At 35.8% G+C, this 19,827-nt stretch overlaps 2 protein-coding genes across 2 annotated transcripts in view; one reads left to right on the top strand and one right to left on the bottom strand.

The window, feature by feature from the left end:
• Window positions 1-19,827, bottom strand: part of LOC113225910 (rabankyrin-5) — a 104,974-nt gene that overhangs the window by 77,898 nt on the left and 7,249 nt on the right. Inside the window, exon 4 of the mRNA XM_026458377.1 lies at window positions 19,007-19,143. Within this exon, the coding sequence (XP_026314162.1) occupies window positions 19,007-19,143 (137 nt within the window). The remainder of the gene's footprint in view (window positions 1-19,006; window positions 19,144-19,827) is intronic.
• On the top strand, window positions 1,419-16,682 carry LOC113226044. The gene is made up of 3 exons (XM_026458548.1): window positions 1,419-1,766; window positions 12,273-12,434; window positions 15,776-16,682. The coding sequence occupies exons 1-3, from the start codon at window positions 1,721-1,723 to the stop codon at window positions 16,033-16,035; spliced, it is 468 nt and encodes a 155-aa protein (XP_026314333.1). The 5' UTR covers window positions 1,419-1,720; the 3' UTR covers window positions 16,036-16,682.

Raw genomic sequence — 19,827 nt, 5'->3', positions numbered from 1 at the left:
ACGTGAGACCTGTTTTTTGGCTCTAGTTTGTACATTACATAATTGACGTTAAGTCATTATACGATGTACTACTTTAGTTACAAAAATTCGCTTCCATTCCGTTCTGAGGCAACGTAAATTGAGCCTTATAATGTGATACGTCAAATTTGTCACAATTTATGAAAAAATCTTTCACATTGATGAAAATAAGTAAATTTACAACAGGTCAGTAACTGAAGTGATGACTCACACAAATCGCCAGATGAAAACATTTTTATCTCCTGCCCACAAAGGATGTGCCACTGACTTCGTACTTCGATAGTTGGAATATTTCACAACCGCGAATCGTGTCGAGCGATATAAAAGGATATAACTCGTAAATTTAATTTAAATTGGCCGGAGAAAGTTCGTACTGTTAGAACAGTACGTGATGATAATATATCACTGTATTGTTATTCATACCGTGGTGTTATTTTTTTTTTAATATAATATCAAGTGACTAGACGTACAAGTCATGTGCCTGGTGGTAAGCTACACGCCTGGCCATAACCTGCAGTGCCACTCAGAGTTACTAACCAAAAAAACTGTATAGTTTACCATAAGGTAAAGTTTAGTTGGAAAAAGTAACAACAACAAAAGAAAAAACAAAAAAGCAATCGTAAAATGTATTTGTTTATCGAAGTCGTTATCCTTTTTGCATATTCAAAACTGCTTTTAAAATTTACGTAAGAATATAAATTACAGTACAGCGAAGGTTACTACGCCGATAAAGTGTCAATGCCGAAATACAAAGAAATGAAATGCGTCACATGGCGACAACATAAATATTCTACAAAAACAAATTTTAACTGTACACATTTTGATGTTAATAGAAAACAGACCATATACTGAATTGTACGAAAAAATAAACAATTATAAGCAGCGTTTTAGTAGCAGTAGAGCTACTTGTGAAAGAGTCCAGAGAAGTACTGCCATCTTACCTATTTCTGCCGCCAAGCAATAATGTGAGAATTACTGCGTTCCGGTTCGGACGGGTAAGGGTGCTGGTGAAATTACAGGCACATGGGACTTGTCTCAGGATGACGGGCACAGTGGCAGTGCCCATAAGATCTTTGCGATTAAAAGCTCTAAGTGGCACTGCAACTGGTTAAGGAAAGGGGTATCGTTTACTATGAGACGCACGATTTGTTAGTCTCGTCACTTGATATTATAAAAAAAAAGCGTAGCGTACCTTTTAAAGAAAGGAGTTAACAGTAAGTAGGAGTTACATGAACTTTAAGAAAACAAAACAAACATTTATTTTCATTTTTCCACTCTCTTAAAAGCAATTTAGCGGATTGAATCTAAGCAATCGTTGCTACCTGTTGCAAATATCAAAATAAATCTGCGCGTGGTTAAAACAAAAATATCAACATTCGACCGTTGAATGTCTAGTCGCCAGTCTCGCGTTGGCGCCGCCGCGCGCATTCACTGCGTGAATAAGCGTTATTCTTCTAGAGTACGAAAAGCGTCAAGATTTGGACATGTCCTGTTTTGCTACTGGGCGTCCTTTCTGTGATTCATGCCTCAGGATTACACTTGTGGATTGCAGTCGTGCAGCGGCGTTAAAAGGGCGAACATGTTGCTATACATAACTTATTAACATATCCGGCTACATGTGATTTTATTTAGATAATTTTCTTGAATTAAAATACAATTTGGTTGTTTGCGGGGAATTTTAAGTGGTGTCTGTTTCATCACAATGGATTTGGAAATGTTATTGTTGGCGTTCGCGATGTTTTGGAAAAGTAAGTGGAGTTTTTGTAAACCCAAATTCAATATCGGTGTTATTGAACACGTTTGTAAATGTTTAAAAAACAAGTGGGTCGAGATTTTGTTTATTCAAAGTGTAATTCTATTTTTATATATAAAAGTTTAGTCACTGTAAATCTTGAATTGGTTATAACCTCTTAACTGTAAACAAACGCGGGGACATATTTTCTTGGCGGTAAACATTTTATCATTATCTATACAATTCTTTATTGCATTTACCATAATGTTACATAGGATGGAAAAGGCTTATAGCTAAGTTAACAGCACGTTGCGAACCCTGTAGGGCACTGCAAATTATATTTAGAGAAAATAATAGAGGATGTTTTACTGTTTACAATATTTTGAAATTTAGGAATGTTATTATATTATCCGTATAGATATAGAATATGAAAAAGTGGAAACATACTTGATCGGTTTCTTAAAAAAAAATGGTGGTAAATGATTTTAACCTTCCCTTGACGATAATGACGACTTTAGCAACGGTATTTAATCGTAATCGTAAAACTTGAGAGCTCTATTTTAACATAAATAAACATATTAATTATATTAACACAAGCTGACGTATATACCTACAAGAAATATGCAAATAAAAATTATCAGTGAACAGGTCATTAGGATGCGTGTGGGCATCGAATTAATTTTATATTCAAATCAAGTTACAACACAATATACCATTAGTTTTAGAAAAAAATGTCACCGTAGGTGGAGAAGGCTGTGACTGAACTCACTATGCATATATTATATAAACTTTGCCCCAGTGGATATATATAGGTCTATATGTATATGTATAGGTCTCTACAGGAAAACAATTTCATACCTTCGACAAAGTTAGACCGTATACATAGCGCTATGAAGCAAAACGGGTAATTTAAAAAAAAATTACCTGAAAAATTTAGAAAAATTTTTCAGGTAAATTTTCTCTATATGTTAATTTCAGTGGCCATTTTTACTATTTAAATATTCGAGAATTTTATCATGAAACATTATTTAATGTTCGAGTGTATTAACCTGAAATATTATTTAATATTTCACGATAATGTACTCAAATGCTTTTTTTACAATATCAAGTGGCGGGACGAAAACGTGCGCCTGATAGTAAGCTACACGCCTGTAAATAACAGTTGCAGTGCCACTCTGAGCTTCAAATCGCAAAGATCTGAAGGGCACTGCCACAGCACCCGTCACACTGAGACATATGTTGACAAGTCCCATGTGCCTGTAATTTCACTAAGATAAATACAAATAATTGCTTAAGTAATAAAAATTGCCGGCGAAATTGGGTAGATAAAACTAACGTGAAAATTACTCGAATATGGAGCTCGATTAACTGCATGTAGCAGTAGTATTTCATTTTATTAATTTATAACATCACATATAATGTTCACAATACTTAAATTGCATTCCTACTTATCACATTATTATAATTATTTCTGTTATTTTTAGAGGCTAAAATTTTCCACGAATTACGCTTTCCTAGTATGGGGACGGTAAAATTAAATATTTCCTATCAAATAATAATTTTTCGGAAGATTATTATTTCTTTATGATACCAAATGACAAACAAGTCGTGCGACAGGTGGTAAACGATATGTCTGTGCATAAGAGTTGCAGTGTCACTCAGTGCTTTAAACCACAAATATCTGACGGGCACTGCCACTGCGTCTGTCACTCTGAAACATAAGTTGACAAGTCGCATGTGCCTGTAAATTCACTAGCAACCTGTTCAAAACCGCCACAAAACCTGTTCAAAATGGTCACATTACAGCTTGGCGGCAGAAATAGATAAGGTGGCAGTATTTCTCTGGACGAACTCCTTCACAAGAGCTCTACTGCTTCTTTCTAGAGACTACAATTTTCATTATGTAAACTGTATGTCTGGGACTACAAGATTTACGCTTGCCTAGTGTGGGGACCGTGGTAAATAAAAAATTGTAAACATTTTCTGTCAAATAAGCATTGATTTACAAATAAGTGTTATTTTTTCGGGAGATTTTTCCCATCACATATTATATCGTTAGATACTGAATCCGTGATTTTCGTGTCATCCAAGGTCTCGATTTGGTCAGTTGTTATTTCCCGTTAGCATAATGCTATAGTGTAACGATATATGTTATAAAAAAAATATTATCAAGCGTAGTGTACTTCATGTTCTATTTCCTATACAAACCGGAAAATTACGTACGCAACGGAAGAACATAATACTAGAATAATAGATTCATTTATGCGCACTTGTAGTCGTTCATTTTTGTAGAAGGAAGAGGTTCTGAATTTGACTGTATTTTGTTGTGTGTATGTCACGTGATTACTCCGATATAATAGATTCATTTATGCGCACTTGTAGTCGTTCATTTTTGTAGAAGGAAGAGGTTCTGAATTTGACTGTATTTTGTTGTGTGTATGTCACGTGATTACTCCGATATATGTAAATCGATTTCGATGACTCTTTTTTGTTGGAAAGGGGATGTCCCATTAGTGGTCCATTCAAATTTGAAGAAAATATTCCAGCTCTAAGAATGGCAAATTAAGGATGAATCCAGTTTCCACTTTCCGTTTTCTATGAAACTTGACAAATAGATGCAATTCCACAAAGTTTTGATATATGGTCGGTTTTTTTTTTGAAAAAAGTTATAATTATTCGGATCCAAATAGCAAGCCTATACATATATAATGTACCATAGTCACGGCTGAGTGAGATGGTAAAGTCATCAACCAGTTATGTCTAATGTTAATGCAAACCACCCCTTGAAATTATATTTTAAATCGTAAATTGAGACACTGATAATATGAAATAAATGTTCTATTATACTTAAAATATAATAGAACCTACTTTTTCAACTCAATGAACGTGTTTATGTTCTGGAAAATACTTTGTTTTAATTTTTGAAAGTCATGCGTAACTCGCATAATAAAAAGATTCTCACTCGTTATTAACACACAAAAACAACGTTTTAAACAAGTAGTTTGTTTTAATATTTGTTTATGAGATAAGATGTGTGTTAAAATCGTAGCAAGTTCAAGACAGCGGTTTCTGCCTGATGGGATAAGGCTTGAAGTGTATGCATTCACGAGACCAGGCCCCAAACTTAAAAAAAAAAGAACGAATGAGGGAGTCATCAGTCATTACATTTAACCCCCTTTCACACGGCATTGCACTGAATGTTTTTGTGCAATATATATCCGACCCGAATAAGCAGTGGCGCATACATTATAACAGTTCACACGTCGTTTGTACTGCAGAAAAACGTGCACCGCTAAATATGTTTATCAAATACTGCAAAAAAACGTGCAATGCAATACCGTGAGGACGAGGGCTAAGTCGGTCTCTTATAAAGGCACAATAAAACGCATATTCAAAATCAATCACTTTTCGAATTTTAAATGTAAACCTGTAGTAATTCAGTAGCAGTAGATCTCCTTGTGAAATAGTTCCTCCAGGGAAGTTGCCACCTTACCTATTTCTGCCGTTCTGCGTTTCGGTTTTAAAGGGTAAATTGGTGAAATTACAGGCACATGGGACTTGTCCACTTATGTCTCAAGGAGACGAGTGCAGTGGCAGTGCCCCTCAGATCTTTGCGATTTACAGCTCTGAGTACCACTGCACCTGTTATGGACAGTCGTTACCATCAGGCGCACGACTTGTTCGTCCCGTCACTTGATATTATAAAAAAAAAAACATAATTTCAACGGGAAGATTCCCTACATATACTTACTTGATGAAATGCCATGACTTGTAACAAAGTCGACGGGCTTGGCACATGTCCCTTATCATGACATACTGACCTTCTTAGATATAAGAGTATTTATTTTGTTTTATGTAATATTTATTGTACAATAATAAACTTCGTTTATAAGACCCAGATAATAAAGTTAAACAGAAGATTTTTCAAGTACCGCCGATTCGCAATCATCGCGTAAATTGTACTAGGAGTACAACAACCACGAAGGTCACTCCAGGGTACGACTATCCAGAACACCCCGACCGGATTCCACATTTATATGGCGAACGGCTATGGAGTGGAATTCCCAGCCTGCAGATTTGTTCCCTGAACTTTATAACTGAGACCTTTTCAAGACGAGAGTGAACAGGCTTTATTTAGGTGTGCATGCTCCATCGTCAATTCAGAATATTGGAAGTGAAAGTGTTTTTTTCGAACCTAAATATTTGTTTCTTCAAACGAACCAACGTTTCGAACCCTTTACAAGTCCTTATTTTTATGATACCCAGTGATGCCCCATCACTGAACAAGAACAAGTCGTGCCCCTGGTGGTAAGCGACACGCCTGTCCATCGCAATTGCAACGCCAATTAAAGCTTTAAATCGCAAAGGTCTGAAGGACACCGCCACTGCGCCCGTCACTCTGAGACACAAGTTGACAGTCCCATATGCCTGTAATTTCACCAGCTCCCATACACTTAAAACGGAAACGCAGTAATGTTCACATTACTACTTGGCGGCAAAAATAGATAAAATGGCAGTACTCTCCTGGACGAACTCTTTCACAAGGAGCTCCACTGCTAAACTAAATGGTCAACGGCTGACTGAGATGGTAAAGGCATCTACCAGTTATGTCCAATATTAAAGCTAACCACACTACGTAAAGGTAAATGGTATGTATGTAACAATCGCGAAAACAAGAACCCAATTTAGGAAGTTCATTTCCCCAAATTGGCCTTACCGAGAATCGAACCCGCGACTTTCTGGTATAGCGTCCACAGTGTACCATTAGAACAATACCACTGGGACGCCGAGGTCATGGAGAAGATGTGTGTCAGAATTCGTTTCCTTTATATTTAATATATGTGACAAACCAGAGAAGCGAGTTGTTATCCTATTATATTATCCTATTATTATTATATTTATTGTAATAATTAATTTGTCAGCGTTTTTTCTTTATATAATAATAAATAACGCACACACTCAACATAGCCCCGCACTAGGGAAACCCTGTGTCGCGGGTGCCATGGACACACATATAGACAACCACAAATTACACCCAAACTCACGAGAGAAATAATTGTAGGCCATACAACTATTTCTCCCGGCCCGGGAATCGAACCTGGGACCTCTGCGTGGCAGTCCGGCATGGTAACCGTTCGGCCACGGAGGCAGTTAAATATATAGTAAAATATATTTATTTTTTATTGCCAACCAGGAAACCATTTTCCCCTCAGTTATTTAAAGGTTACTTGGAAGAAATCTCGTACACGATAAACTAGCCTGTGTACAATAACGTTTGTTTGTTAAAATTTATAACTTGTTTTGTGGTACAATACACTGTTTGTTACACCAAAGTAAAAGATTTTCTTATAACAGAGTTCTATTTGCATTGAGAAAAAAACCTTTTTACAGCTGATGAATTCTGAACGACTAACAAGGCTATATTAACACAGTATTTATTACCTACGAGAATCGTATACTTAGCAAAGCAATATAATTCAATTAGTACGTACAGTCAGCATCAAAGTTAATCGGAACGGTCGATCTAATCAAAACCATTCACATGTGTTTTGAACTAACTATTTATAACCATATAATTAGAGTTCTCTAAATATTTGCACATTGACAAAAATAAATGTTATGTATAAATTAATTCCATGCATCTTTGAAATGTTTTAACCTAAAGTGCTCTTTAAATGTATCATGAAATGGTTGATTTTAGTGTACCTATTTGGTTGATAGTTCTAATTTCTTTAAGCTGACTAAATGAACAGTGGATTGCGAATTTCCTGAGAAGTGTTACGTTAATGAGGATCTTATGTATGATCGGACCAGTAATCTTTATTAGTCGGCACCGGATTCCATACAACATACTGTAAGTATTATATAATGTTTATGTATTATATAATATTTATATAATACATGTATAATACGCTCAAAAGAAAACTTATGGACGTGTGTATTCTAACCATCCTCACCTACGGCGCACAAATGACACTGACCTGTTCACTGACAGTACGGCAAAAGTTCGAACTTGGGGTCTGCCATCGAGCTATGAAGAGCAGCATTCTGGGAGTCAAATTGTCAGACCGAATTAGGAACAGTGATCTGCGCTCCAAAACACGAATCGTATATGTGGGCTAACAAGCTGGTAAACTAAAATGGGACTGGGCGGGTCACGTCTGCCGCATGTCAGACAAGTCGTGGACGAAGGCCACCACAGAGGGGATCCCCAAAGACAGAAAACGACCATGCGGCAGGCCAAAGCGTCGATGGAGAGACGAGCGGGACGCATACCTAAAGGACTGGACCTCAGTGGCGCAAAACACAGAGGTGTGGAGAGAGGGGAGGGAGGCCTTTGCTTAGTAGTGGGACAGTATAGGTTCATAAAAATAATAATAATAATAATATTTAATAATCTTTGGTTCATTCGCGGCAAAATCAATTTGGAAAATGAACGTTTCTAAATTGGTTCTGGTCTAGGTGTTGTAGGATATAGGATGTCCAGGTCCAGACACGTAGGTTCTTCACTTGAGCAGTTGGGTATTTAGTACCAATTTTTTAAAACCCATTTTAAATAAACTATTTCTGATTTCCTTTTATGTTGATATTGGTACATCAGATGTCGCGACGAGTACCAAATACAAGTTACAATTTATCAAAGCTACTACAATTTCTAGTGATATCAAACAATACAACTAGATGGCGCTTATTGCACTGATTTAATGGATAGTGCTGGAATAATTTTATTTTGTATAAAAGTAGCGGCATCAATATTTGCAATATTATAAGGGAAGAAAACTGAGTTCTTACATTTCATGGTAGAAGAGGAAATAATTGATATCCACGGCCATATACATAATATAAACTACTTCCAGGCTATTGATCAGCGCTATCCAGACTTCGGGTCGTATTCTAGAACTCTACTCAATGCTCAAGTCAGGATTGCGCTGGAAACACAAGCACTGGAAATACGACCCTAATGGCAGGGACTCGAGTATGATTTCGAGTGCTTTAAACCATGCTCAAATCCTGGCTTGAGCATTGAGTAGAGTTCTAAAATACGACCCATAGGCATCAGATCTCTTTGTGTTAAATAGGAAGTAAACTTTCTGCCAAAATAGATAGTAGTTTATGTGACTGTTACATAATGAAGGGCATTAAAACACGAGTGTGGGTTATAGGATGTCATAAAAACATCACACGAGTGTTTTAATGCCTAATTATGTACAGTTACATACACTGCCTTATCTATACACATATTATAAGCTCTCTATGATGTGTTTAGGAACCGCATGTTACGACTGGCTAAATGGCGGCAAATAAAAATTTTTCTCACGCATGTCACGCAACCGTAGTTTTTTTTAATTCATACTAGAGTCGCCCCCAACTATCATATCGTTCGATTTCAAGTAACTTCTGAAATTTCTCAAAATTGTTTGCTATTGACATTTCATTTCGAATAAAGGATGATTCACATTAAACCGTGCCGTAAAATTTCATTTCGTATAAAACTTCATCTCGACTGATATTATAATAGAGGTCGAACCAAATTGTTTTGTTTTTCAGAGAGGTTCGAAATTTGAATGTAATAATAAAATCGAATTTGATGTTATTATTAAGCAATAATAACAAATTTACAGATAAGAAATTTGTTCTAACAAAACAGTTTAATCATTATGCTTGTCGTAATTGCGGTTTCTGACGACATTATGGAGGGTTTATAACATGTGTGCAGATAAAATAATTTTATTCTCTTTCAGATATATACATTTGTATTTTATTAAACAAGGATGTTCCAAATTTACATAGTAACAAAGCATCGTTACAGAAAAAGCCCTTCGTCACGAGCGAATGGAAAACATAAGAACTCGTGCACGTTAATTACGTTTTAAATTCTTTTTGATATTTTTTACACGTTCACACATTTCTTTGGCGACAAAAATTAACACGAATACCTTGACGACTTTGTCACTTAATACAATTTTTTAAATTTATTGTAAGACCTTGATATTTCTTTTTAAAGTTCACAGTAAAGATATTAAATCTAGAAACTAAGGACAGAACATACATACATACAAGATATATTCCCTGACTCTCAAAGTAGGATAACCTGTGACATGAGAGCCAGTATTCCTCCGTGTCTTAATTAAGAACTTTACTACAAAAAAGAGTTACAACAATGTAACTTGTTGTAACAGAGAAAAAAAAAAGTAAAACATAATAATAATGTAAAAAAGAAAAAAAAAGATCAATAAGAATAAAATTATTATTATTACTATTACTTATTACTACATAGCAAATAATTTAGTTTATATTACTAATTCTCGGTTTATTAAATTTTCCGTCAAACCATAATCTAAATTGACCAAAAACGTAGAGTTTATTTTTGAGTTCAAATTTATTGAGATGAGCTAATTGAATTTTTTTATTTATTTTATTATACAAAAATGACAATATATTAACGTATACGACGATTTGTTGCTGTGCAAGCTGTCGAACCTAATATATTTATTTACAAATTTCAATAGAATTACTATTAGCTATTTCTGCTGCCAAGCAGTAATGTAAGCATTCCGGTTTTGAAGGGTAAGTAAGTGTGCTGGTGAAGTTAGGCACATGAGACTTGTCAACTTATGTCTCAGGGTGACAGGTGCCCACAGGGCAGTGGTCGTGTTCCTCAGATCTTTGCGATTTAATGCTCTGAGTGGCACTGCAACTGCTATGGACAGGCGTGTCGTTTAACACCAGGCGCACGATTTCACTTGGTATCATAAAAAAACCGTCACTTGGTATTATAAAGAAACAGGCTACTTTTCTCGTATAATGTATACGTAGTAGGAACTCAATTATATGCGTTTAGGTCGTATAGCTAGTTAGTCGGACGTAGAATAGAAGGCCAGTTGCGCAATTGTTTCTAGTAACTACTTCTAATTGGCTAAAATATCTTCCTTTGTTCAGAACGTTCAGATTTAAATCCAGAATAATAAAACGCTTCTTGTTTATCATATTGAAATGGATGTAGGCGTATCTGAATGATCGCTTGCATTATTGTTTCTTAAAGACGCTACTTGGTCTCTAATGTTGTAATTTAAACACAATATGTTAATATCCAGTACAATAGTACCTCTACCATAAGTTTCTCATGCCGATAGCCAGTAGCAATCGCGTAAAATATTTTCCATCACTCTTGCTCGTAATTACTATACTCGTAATAATAAAACCCTCGGGCCTTTTTTCTTCCCATTACAGCCATGGTCGGTACGAAGTTTTTTTTATTTGTAGCACGACATACTTCCTTACTTAGGCGAGGTTCAAGTTCAAGCAAGAAGATTACTTAAGTTCAAAATTAAAACATTCGCCTAAAATGTTATCTAAACTGAAATTTCATTGCAATTCAGCCACATACTACTTAAATACTTATTATTAAGAATTTCTTTTATTTGATTTGAATTATTTACTGTATGTCTGTATTTTTACACCATTTTATTTCGAGTTGTATTATTTATGGAAGAATAGCTAGATGGCCATATATTGATTAAAAAAAACAAAACAAATAACCCGCCACTTGCAAAATCCACAATTATTGCGTTTCGAATCTTATTTTATTCATACAAGAAATAAACATTGTACTTATTTCCTCGCACATGTGATGAAAAACAATGTATGTTTCACGGAAGGTAAAAAAAACGTAAAACTCGAGTTTTCTTATTTACCGTCCTTAATACACGATGGACTATGACAGTTTCAAATGACAAATTTCGCAGCGTCGCTAGCGACTATATTATGTATATCGACACTGTGAACTCATGGTAGAGACACAGTTTATTATGGACCTCTGAAGGACGCAATGTAACATTATTTTAGTAAAGAATAAAATCAATACTAATTATAACGTTAACAATGCAGCAGGAAATTTATACTGGCCAGTAATATTTCCTTAAATCAATGGAAGGAAAATCTTAAACGGTTTTAAATTATTTCAAACAATCATATTTTATGTACTTGTACGTGTATTGTGGACTATGAGAAAGTCTTTGATTCGATCGAGACTTGGGCGGTTCTACAGTCTCTACAACGGTGCCACATTGACCATCGATATACCGAAGTGTTGAAGTGTTTGTACAGAAACGCTACTATGTCAGTTCGACTCCAGGACCAGTGCACAAGGCCTATCCAATTGCAAAGAGGAGTGCGACAGGGAGACCTCATTTCTCCGAAACTGTTCACCACTGCATTGGACGATGCATTCAAGTTACTGAACTGAAAAGGACTCGGCATCAACATTAATGGCGAGCAAATGGCACCATGCTTGGTGACCTCAATAGAGTTTCCCAGCAGGTGGGTCTAAAAATGAACATGGACAAATGCGTTCAAATGCATGTGTGTGCAGATGTTTTCATTTCACTCATGTATAGGCTATACGCGCTGATCTCCACATACAACATAGGCTCCTTGACGTCGAGTTGCGGGCATCAGCCCGTTACACTAAGTACGTGCTGATCTGATACAGGCAAGACTAACAATGTGATTTCTATTTCAGTGTCATCAGCAATCCGATGCTATACGTGCCAACCGTCGTTAGACAGTTTAACATTGAATCGTCAACTGTGCCAGAACTTCGACGGCAGTGAACACTACATCACTGACTGCCCGCATTCCACCGTCTGCTTCAAGAAAGAAACCTCATTGGTTGGGATGGAAGGTAGGTCAATGTGAACAATGGTGTAGTAGGTCTTGAGTTTCTGGTTTCCGTGTAAATATTTTCATTCTTTGAATGTTAAAATTGCATTATTCTGTAACTATTTATAAAGTTTGGGTAATTGCGGAGACCGTTATTAAGGAAACATACATTGTAGGAACATGTTTGTGGGTACAAATGGCATTTCACAGAAAATATATTTTTATAATTAAAATCTACGTGTTTCTTAGTTATTTTTGGCATTTACTCGTAATTATAGTCTAGGAGTCGTATTCCAGAACTCTACTCAATGCTCAAGTCAGGACTTGAGTATGATTTCAAGCACTGGAAATACGATCCTAATGGCAAGGACTTGAGTATGATTTCTAGTGCTTGAAATAATACTCAAGCCCTGACAAGAGTATTGAGTAGAGTTTTGGAATACGACCCCTAGAGTCCTTAAATTAAAAATGAGACAAAAGAAAATAGTACATATTCAATTAATCACTCAAACCTCAAGACCTTATTTTGACATTACTAAATGTATTTCATACTTGAAATATACAAGTCTGAAAAAGCATCTGTATTAACAGATATACGTGACGAACAAGTTAGGATAACAAGCCGGTTAGTTACGAACGAAAATATCTAAGCCAAGGACCGATTGACCTTTGCGACCTAGACATATACGATCATATAGGACTACCTTATGGTGAACGAAATAAGAGTTTTAGTGCTTTTTATTGACTTAACAACAGATGTTTTCTAAATATTGTGGCTCCGAATGACCAAAGTATTGCACTAAAAGAATAAGTATAACCCACTTTTTAACACTAAAGTACGTATTTGTATATTAAAAACGATATTTCCCTACCAACAATTTAAATAGGGAAGGAAACTTTTGTGTTACACATGCTTATAATTTAAATTAACATTATATGTAACTGGGAATGTTGCACGCAATAGCACGGGTTATTCCATATTCGGATATATACCTCTCTAGCTCAACGCCACATGTTACTAAACGCTGTATACATTAATAGACTTATGGGCAAAAAGGCATTTAATACGCCTACTAAAGGAAAATTAGGACGAATGTCGACACACCCTTTCTAAGTAACATTTTATTGCGCATTTAGATGTTCAATAGGAGTGGCGTTGGTAATTCCGTGAGTAACTTAATTAATTGTATTGTTAGGGCACTCGTTACTAAGTGAATATAAGGCATTAATTTGTATTGATGGTGAGAGAGCACGCGTCCGTAGTGAATAGAATTTGAAGACGATGGTGTTAGTTACGGGTAAACTCTCTAGGGACACGTGACGTTTCGAGTTCGATCCCAGTAAATCAAATTTAGACGCTTTCAGTTACTCTTTTTTAAATATAATGTCAAGTGACGGGACGAACAAGTCGTGCACCTGATGGTAAGCTACAGGCCTGTCCACAACAGTTACAGTGCCACACAGAGCTTTAAATCGCAAAGGTGTGAGAGGCACTGTCACTGCGCCCGTCACCCTGAGACATAAGTTGACAAGTCCCATGTGCCTGTAATTTCACGAGCACCCTAACCTTCAAAACCGGAACACAGTAATGGTGACATTACTGCTTCGCGGCAGAAATATGTAAGGTGGCAGTACTTCCTTGGACGAACTCTTTCACAAGGAGCTCTACTGCTACCAAAAAGTAACTAGTACTAGGAGTATTCTTCTTAATTAGTTTGTAACTAGTAAACTGCACTGGTTAAGTGGCGTATTACAAATTTTATTGATAAACATACTAAGTAGTAGGTAATCGTTTATCATGTTGAATCCAGTAAAGTTACTAGAAAGGATACAGGATAACGCTTTTATTTTTTTGACGGCAACTTCGTATCTACCTCATATAAAGACGATTCGATCGATCGAGCATCACGGTAATCGCATAGATCCGTCGCTACTCCCTTGGCGTTCAAGTTAATAGTTAACGACATAAACATACACTATCGATTTGTTGTTTCCATCAGTCTGAAACGGCTTGCAGATTGGGAGGCAATTTCGCCGTAGTATCGAGTTTAATGACATGGACGAACTTTTGGGAGTTTGCTGATAAGGTGACGATCGACACATTATCACAGCCATGGCTTTCACAGTTATTTTACATTAAAAACTAGTCAGTCAATAGTATAGTAGACGTAGAGCTCGTTGTGAAAGAGTTCGCCCAGGTAAGTACTGCCACTTTACTTATTTCTGCCGCCAAGCAGTAATGTGATTATTTTATCATTACTGCGTTTCGATTTTGAAGGGTAAAGGTGCTGGTGAAATTACAGGCACATGTGACTTGTCACCATATTATGTCTCAGGGTGCAGTAGCAGTGCAACTCAGATCTTTGCGATTTAAAGTGACACTGCAACTGCAATGTCATTTACCACCAAGCGCACGACTTGTTCGTCCCGCCAAGTTGAGCTGTTTTATAAAAAACACAGACACAATAAATATCACAAGATAATTATTGTCCTCCCGCAAACAACACTAACGTATCCGATATCGTTCTATGATTTTGCCTAAAAGAGGATTTAAAAAAAATAAAACATGTGGCAAACGGCAAAACTAAATAGCACTGCTACAATAAATTTTACCAATTCCTTCAGCACAATATATCTAAAAACACGTAGAATTTTTAAAAACATTAGGAAAAATCACCATTGTTGACGCGTAAAAAACGCCTTATCTAGATATGGAATTAGTCGCTGACGCATCAATAAATTCAATACTCGGAAATATGAATACATTCAAGAGGGATCGTGTAATGTCTCTCAAAACTCCTTAAAGGAAATTCGTGAAGTGGAATTAGTTTCACGCAGTGTTTTTTTCTGTTTAAATGACGTGTTAATGAGACACTGTTCGAAACGTAAATCCTTCTCGAATGTTTTGTTTGTGTAAGTTAAAATTAAACTTGATAATAAGTTTGCTACATTAAATATTAACTTAATAACTATAATATAATGTTCACTAAATAGGTTTAAAATTAAAAATACATAGAAAAGTCAAATGACGCTACGCTGACGACTAATAATATTTTGCTTTCTTAAAAATATTTTGGTTTTTTCATTATAAATTACAAAAACTTACTTAGTAACTTTTATCACAAGATCTAGATACAGGTGGTTCAGCGGTTAGCCCTATGCGTTCTAGATGATACAGGCCGGGTTTAATTCCCTGTAGGACCAATATGTTTGGGAAATAAACTTTTCTAAATTGGTTTTGGTCTGGGAGCTGAAGGTAGTGCCTCGGAGCTAATTTTCTTGATCTTTTTGAGAGTTATTCGTTAGTTTGAGACCAGGTGTGATAGGTAGTAATTTGGCGTATTGTTATTATTATTATTTCAGATCCAACAAAGAGCATCAGCCGCGGCTGCGCGAAGCAACTCATGTCCGGATACCAAGAAAAAATCGACGGACATTGGCACCTCATCGATAAGATTCACGAGCATGAAGCCTATACAGAAGGCTGTTACGAAAAATCAAATGAATTCGACAGGCCTACGACAACAACTAACTGCTTTTGCAGAGGAGATTTGTGTAACAATGGTGTAAGAACTATAGAAAATGTGGTTTTTATTAGCGTTTTACTGCTTTTAGTTCTATAGCGAATGTAGTTCGATCTAATATAGGTTTCTCAATGTAAAGCTCAATTTACATAGCCACGGAACGGAATGGAAGCGAATGTTTGTAACCATATTATAATAAACTATATGTCAATTGTGTACGTACAAACTATTGGACACAAGCCAAAAAACAGGTCATGCGTCTTGTGCAGAATTGTCGCGCAATCTCTGGAATTTCCGCCGCTACATTTGACATAAAGTTCATTCATTATATAATGTACACAGGCCAGCACATCAAGCTACACATTGACGTATGTTGTTCCGTTGCAATGGAGGTGATTTTCGAACAAAAATGTGTAGTCTGATGCGCCGTTGTCCGTACAATTTCGTTACAAAAATTCACTGTCATTCCATTCAGCAATCTAAATTGATCATGAGAACTCATACCGAGATTTGGTAATTATTTATTAATAATAATAAAAAATAACCAATTAATATTGCGACTTGCATAGTGTCTGTAAATACCGGTGGAGTGGTTAAAAAACTCATCATACTGTTTTTTTATTAGTACAAAGAACAAATTGTGTCATTTTATTATGTATGCAATAAGTGTTTGTATTTTGTAATTTAACTGTCATTTATTATATTGTCATTCATTATATCGTAGGCTAAATACGTAAACATCGTACCTACATAATTTGTGAATTTTTTAATAAGCACAAAAAACAGAATTACTAGAAATAATCATATGACAATCTATGATTATACCTTTGTAGGTAAAAAGCCCCGTACAATTGCCCGATTATGCGCTTGAACAGTAAAAAATAAATTTCGTCCAAAAGTTACGAGCTTTTAATTTTTGGCGACGATATTAATATTTTATGGGTAGTAAATACTGTATATAGATAAGTAAAGTAAATAGTAAGTGATAATAGTTAAGTAGTAAATTAATCCAAAGATATATTAATGTATGTTAATAATGTACAGCTTCTAAAAAGGTGCTAACTAAATTGTTATTCCTACGACCACGGTAGCGTAACGTTTTAAGCGGTGGGCGCTGGATGAGGAGGTCCCAGGTTCGATTCTCGGTTGGACCAATTTGGAAATCAACTTTTCTAAATTGGTTCTGGCTTGGGCGTCCTGATTAGTGCCCCGGAGTAAATTCCGGTCTGGTACAGTCGATGCGCTAAGATACTCCCCTAGAGCATAGACGACTCTTTGGTTTCGAGAGTCTTCTTACACATTCAACATAAAAGAATAAAGGTATTCCAGCTTTATGGTTGAAATTTGTATTTATGTAATGTAATTAAAATCAAATTGGCTTAAAAAGTTTCTTAAAATAATAAAATTATTTTAAAAAATAAATAAAATAATTTTTTTTTAACACCAATGGTTTTATTGGTCAATTTCTAATTTAAAAAGGAACTAAATAAATAATTTAATAAAATTATATAGATATTTTTATTTAACTTTAATAGAGTATTCAAATATTTTAAAAAAATCTTCATCCGAAGACACTTTTGATGTGTGTATATTTTTTTCTAAATACTTCATGTTTATTAATTTTACGGGTCGAGTAGTGCAATTTCGTCATGCAGTATATTATTTACACACATATGAACACGGTGCTAGCAACTATAATAATATAAATAATATAATGTATGTACGTACAAAAGAACAAAGTTCTTTAAATGTAGTATGATTCATTATTAAACCTAAACTAGAAATGGTTGTATTGGTGGTAGTCTTTCTAAATAAAGTTTCACTTGGGTTCCACCGTAACCGTTGCTTGCAATGCAAAAGACACTCTTAGTAAATTGTTTTAAGAGTGACTTATCAATTTAAGCATTGGTTTAAGACGTGCTAAGTTTAGTGCACGTGGACATAAGGATTTGTTTTTAAGTGAGCTAGTCTATTGTTCAAATAAATCATTCCTTTATAGTATCAAGATATTGTAGAAAATAGAACTAATCTTTTGAATAAAACATTTTAAACTGTTTACGTTTTTGATTAAGTCAGTTTCAACGCTAGTTAATAAGCAGTACTAGATTTAACAAGTAGATACAAATATATAGAATGGTTCGATAACGTTTTGAATGACATAAAAATGCACCAACTTCACGTATGCCATTCATATTGTACTCGAAAAAGCATACCAGCAAGATCATTTAAAAGCAGTAAGTGCCTAATTGCGACCAAGAAAAAAGTCACCAGAAAATTGTGTCTGTACACGGACAGAGTTCGTATCATGTACGGAAGACTTGTGCCTGATCGGTCCTTAAAGGGAGCGACCCTATCTAGTTCAATCGGTCAAGTGAACTAGGTTGGTCTTCTAGTTCATCTAGTTCGTTTAGTTCTTCTATGTAGTTCGTTGGTTAGTCTCGTTCTCGGACATTCAACGAAAGTTTCAAACTAGTTAGCAGAACGTTCTAGAATTATGAGGTCAATACTGCACTGTTCTAAATGTTTAAAAATACAATTTGTATGGAATCGGTACTATTTGATTTCCCTTCATACTTTACAGGTTTAAGACTGTCATTCTAATTAAATATCCTTTTTTTTACAAAACAATAATAACGTATATTTTAGTTAGAATACTGTGTTTTAACATCATTATTTACAACGATTTCATATACACGTAGGTCAATATTGTGATACAGGTAACATTTCTACCAAAAATGTCAAACGCATACTTTTTTACAAACTTACACATATAATGGTCGTATTAAAGACTTAAAACTCACTCGAACTTGTATTAAAAGCAGTGAAAATTCGCTAATTGTCCCGCTCGCACCGTTCCTACTGAATAAAAGACAGGTGAAATATCAACGCATACAGTTCCTAGTTCGTACTGAACTAAGAACGACTGATGAACTATTAAGACCGTGCAAGACGAACTGGTTCATCTCGGCCAGTGTTGCGCATATATTCCTAATAGTTCGTCGTTCATGAACTATATAAGGCTAATGTATCAGAAGGCCGTTTTTAGTGTGACTTAAGGCTAGGTACTCACATTGGCATGGTTTTCGACGAGGCAGAGAAACACGACGTCCTCGCGCAGCAGCCGCACGGCACCGTGCAGGGGTTGCGGCGTTTTGCTCTTCAGCATGCGGTATAGTAGAGCCGATGACATGTGCGCAAAGTCATCGCCTAATGTGGACATTCAAATAGTACAATCAGGATCTACGTAACTTGAAACCCAGTCTGAAGTACAGACTCAAATGCATCCATACATTTCCGTAATCAATTTTGAACTCCACACATACTTGAATAATTTTTGGAAATGCATGATTTGACGTTTCAGTCCATGGCTCAGACATGTACTCCAATATTTAGTTTCAGGGGACCACAAACACTAAGAAAATGTTTGATGTCATTGTACTAGGAAATTAAAAATTTTACAATTAACTGATTTTTTTTAGTCACAGAAAGGAACTACGGAAAAATATAGGAGATGTTTCTCATGCATTCAGTAGCAGTAGAGCTCCTTGTGAAAGAGTTCGTCCAGGGAAGTACTGCCGCCTTACCTATTTCTGCCGCCAAGCAGTAATGGCACCATTACTGTGTTCCGGTTTTGAAGGGTAAGGGTGCTGGTGAAATTACAGGCACATGGGACTGGTCAATTTTATGTCTCCGTGTGACGGGCGCAGTGGCAGTACCCCTCAGAGCTTTAAATCGCAAAGATTTGAGGGGCACAGCAACTGTTATGGACAGGCGTGTAGCTCACAAACCAGGCGCACGATTTGTTCGTACCGTCATTTGATATTGTAAAAAAAAAACCTTGATTTGACGTTTCAGTCCAAAGTTCAGACATGGACTCCAAGATTTAGTTTT

Source organism: Hyposmocoma kahamanoa, unplaced genomic scaffold, assembly GCF_003589595.1.
Source record: "Hyposmocoma kahamanoa isolate Upper Pololo Valley unplaced genomic scaffold, ASM358959v1 180, whole genome shotgun sequence".
In the NCBI taxonomy this organism is placed as follows: domain Eukaryota; kingdom Metazoa; phylum Arthropoda; class Insecta; order Lepidoptera; family Cosmopterigidae; genus Hyposmocoma; species Hyposmocoma kahamanoa.
The sequence above is the reverse complement of the archived record's forward strand: the minus strand, read 5'-3'. Positions and strand labels throughout refer to the sequence as shown.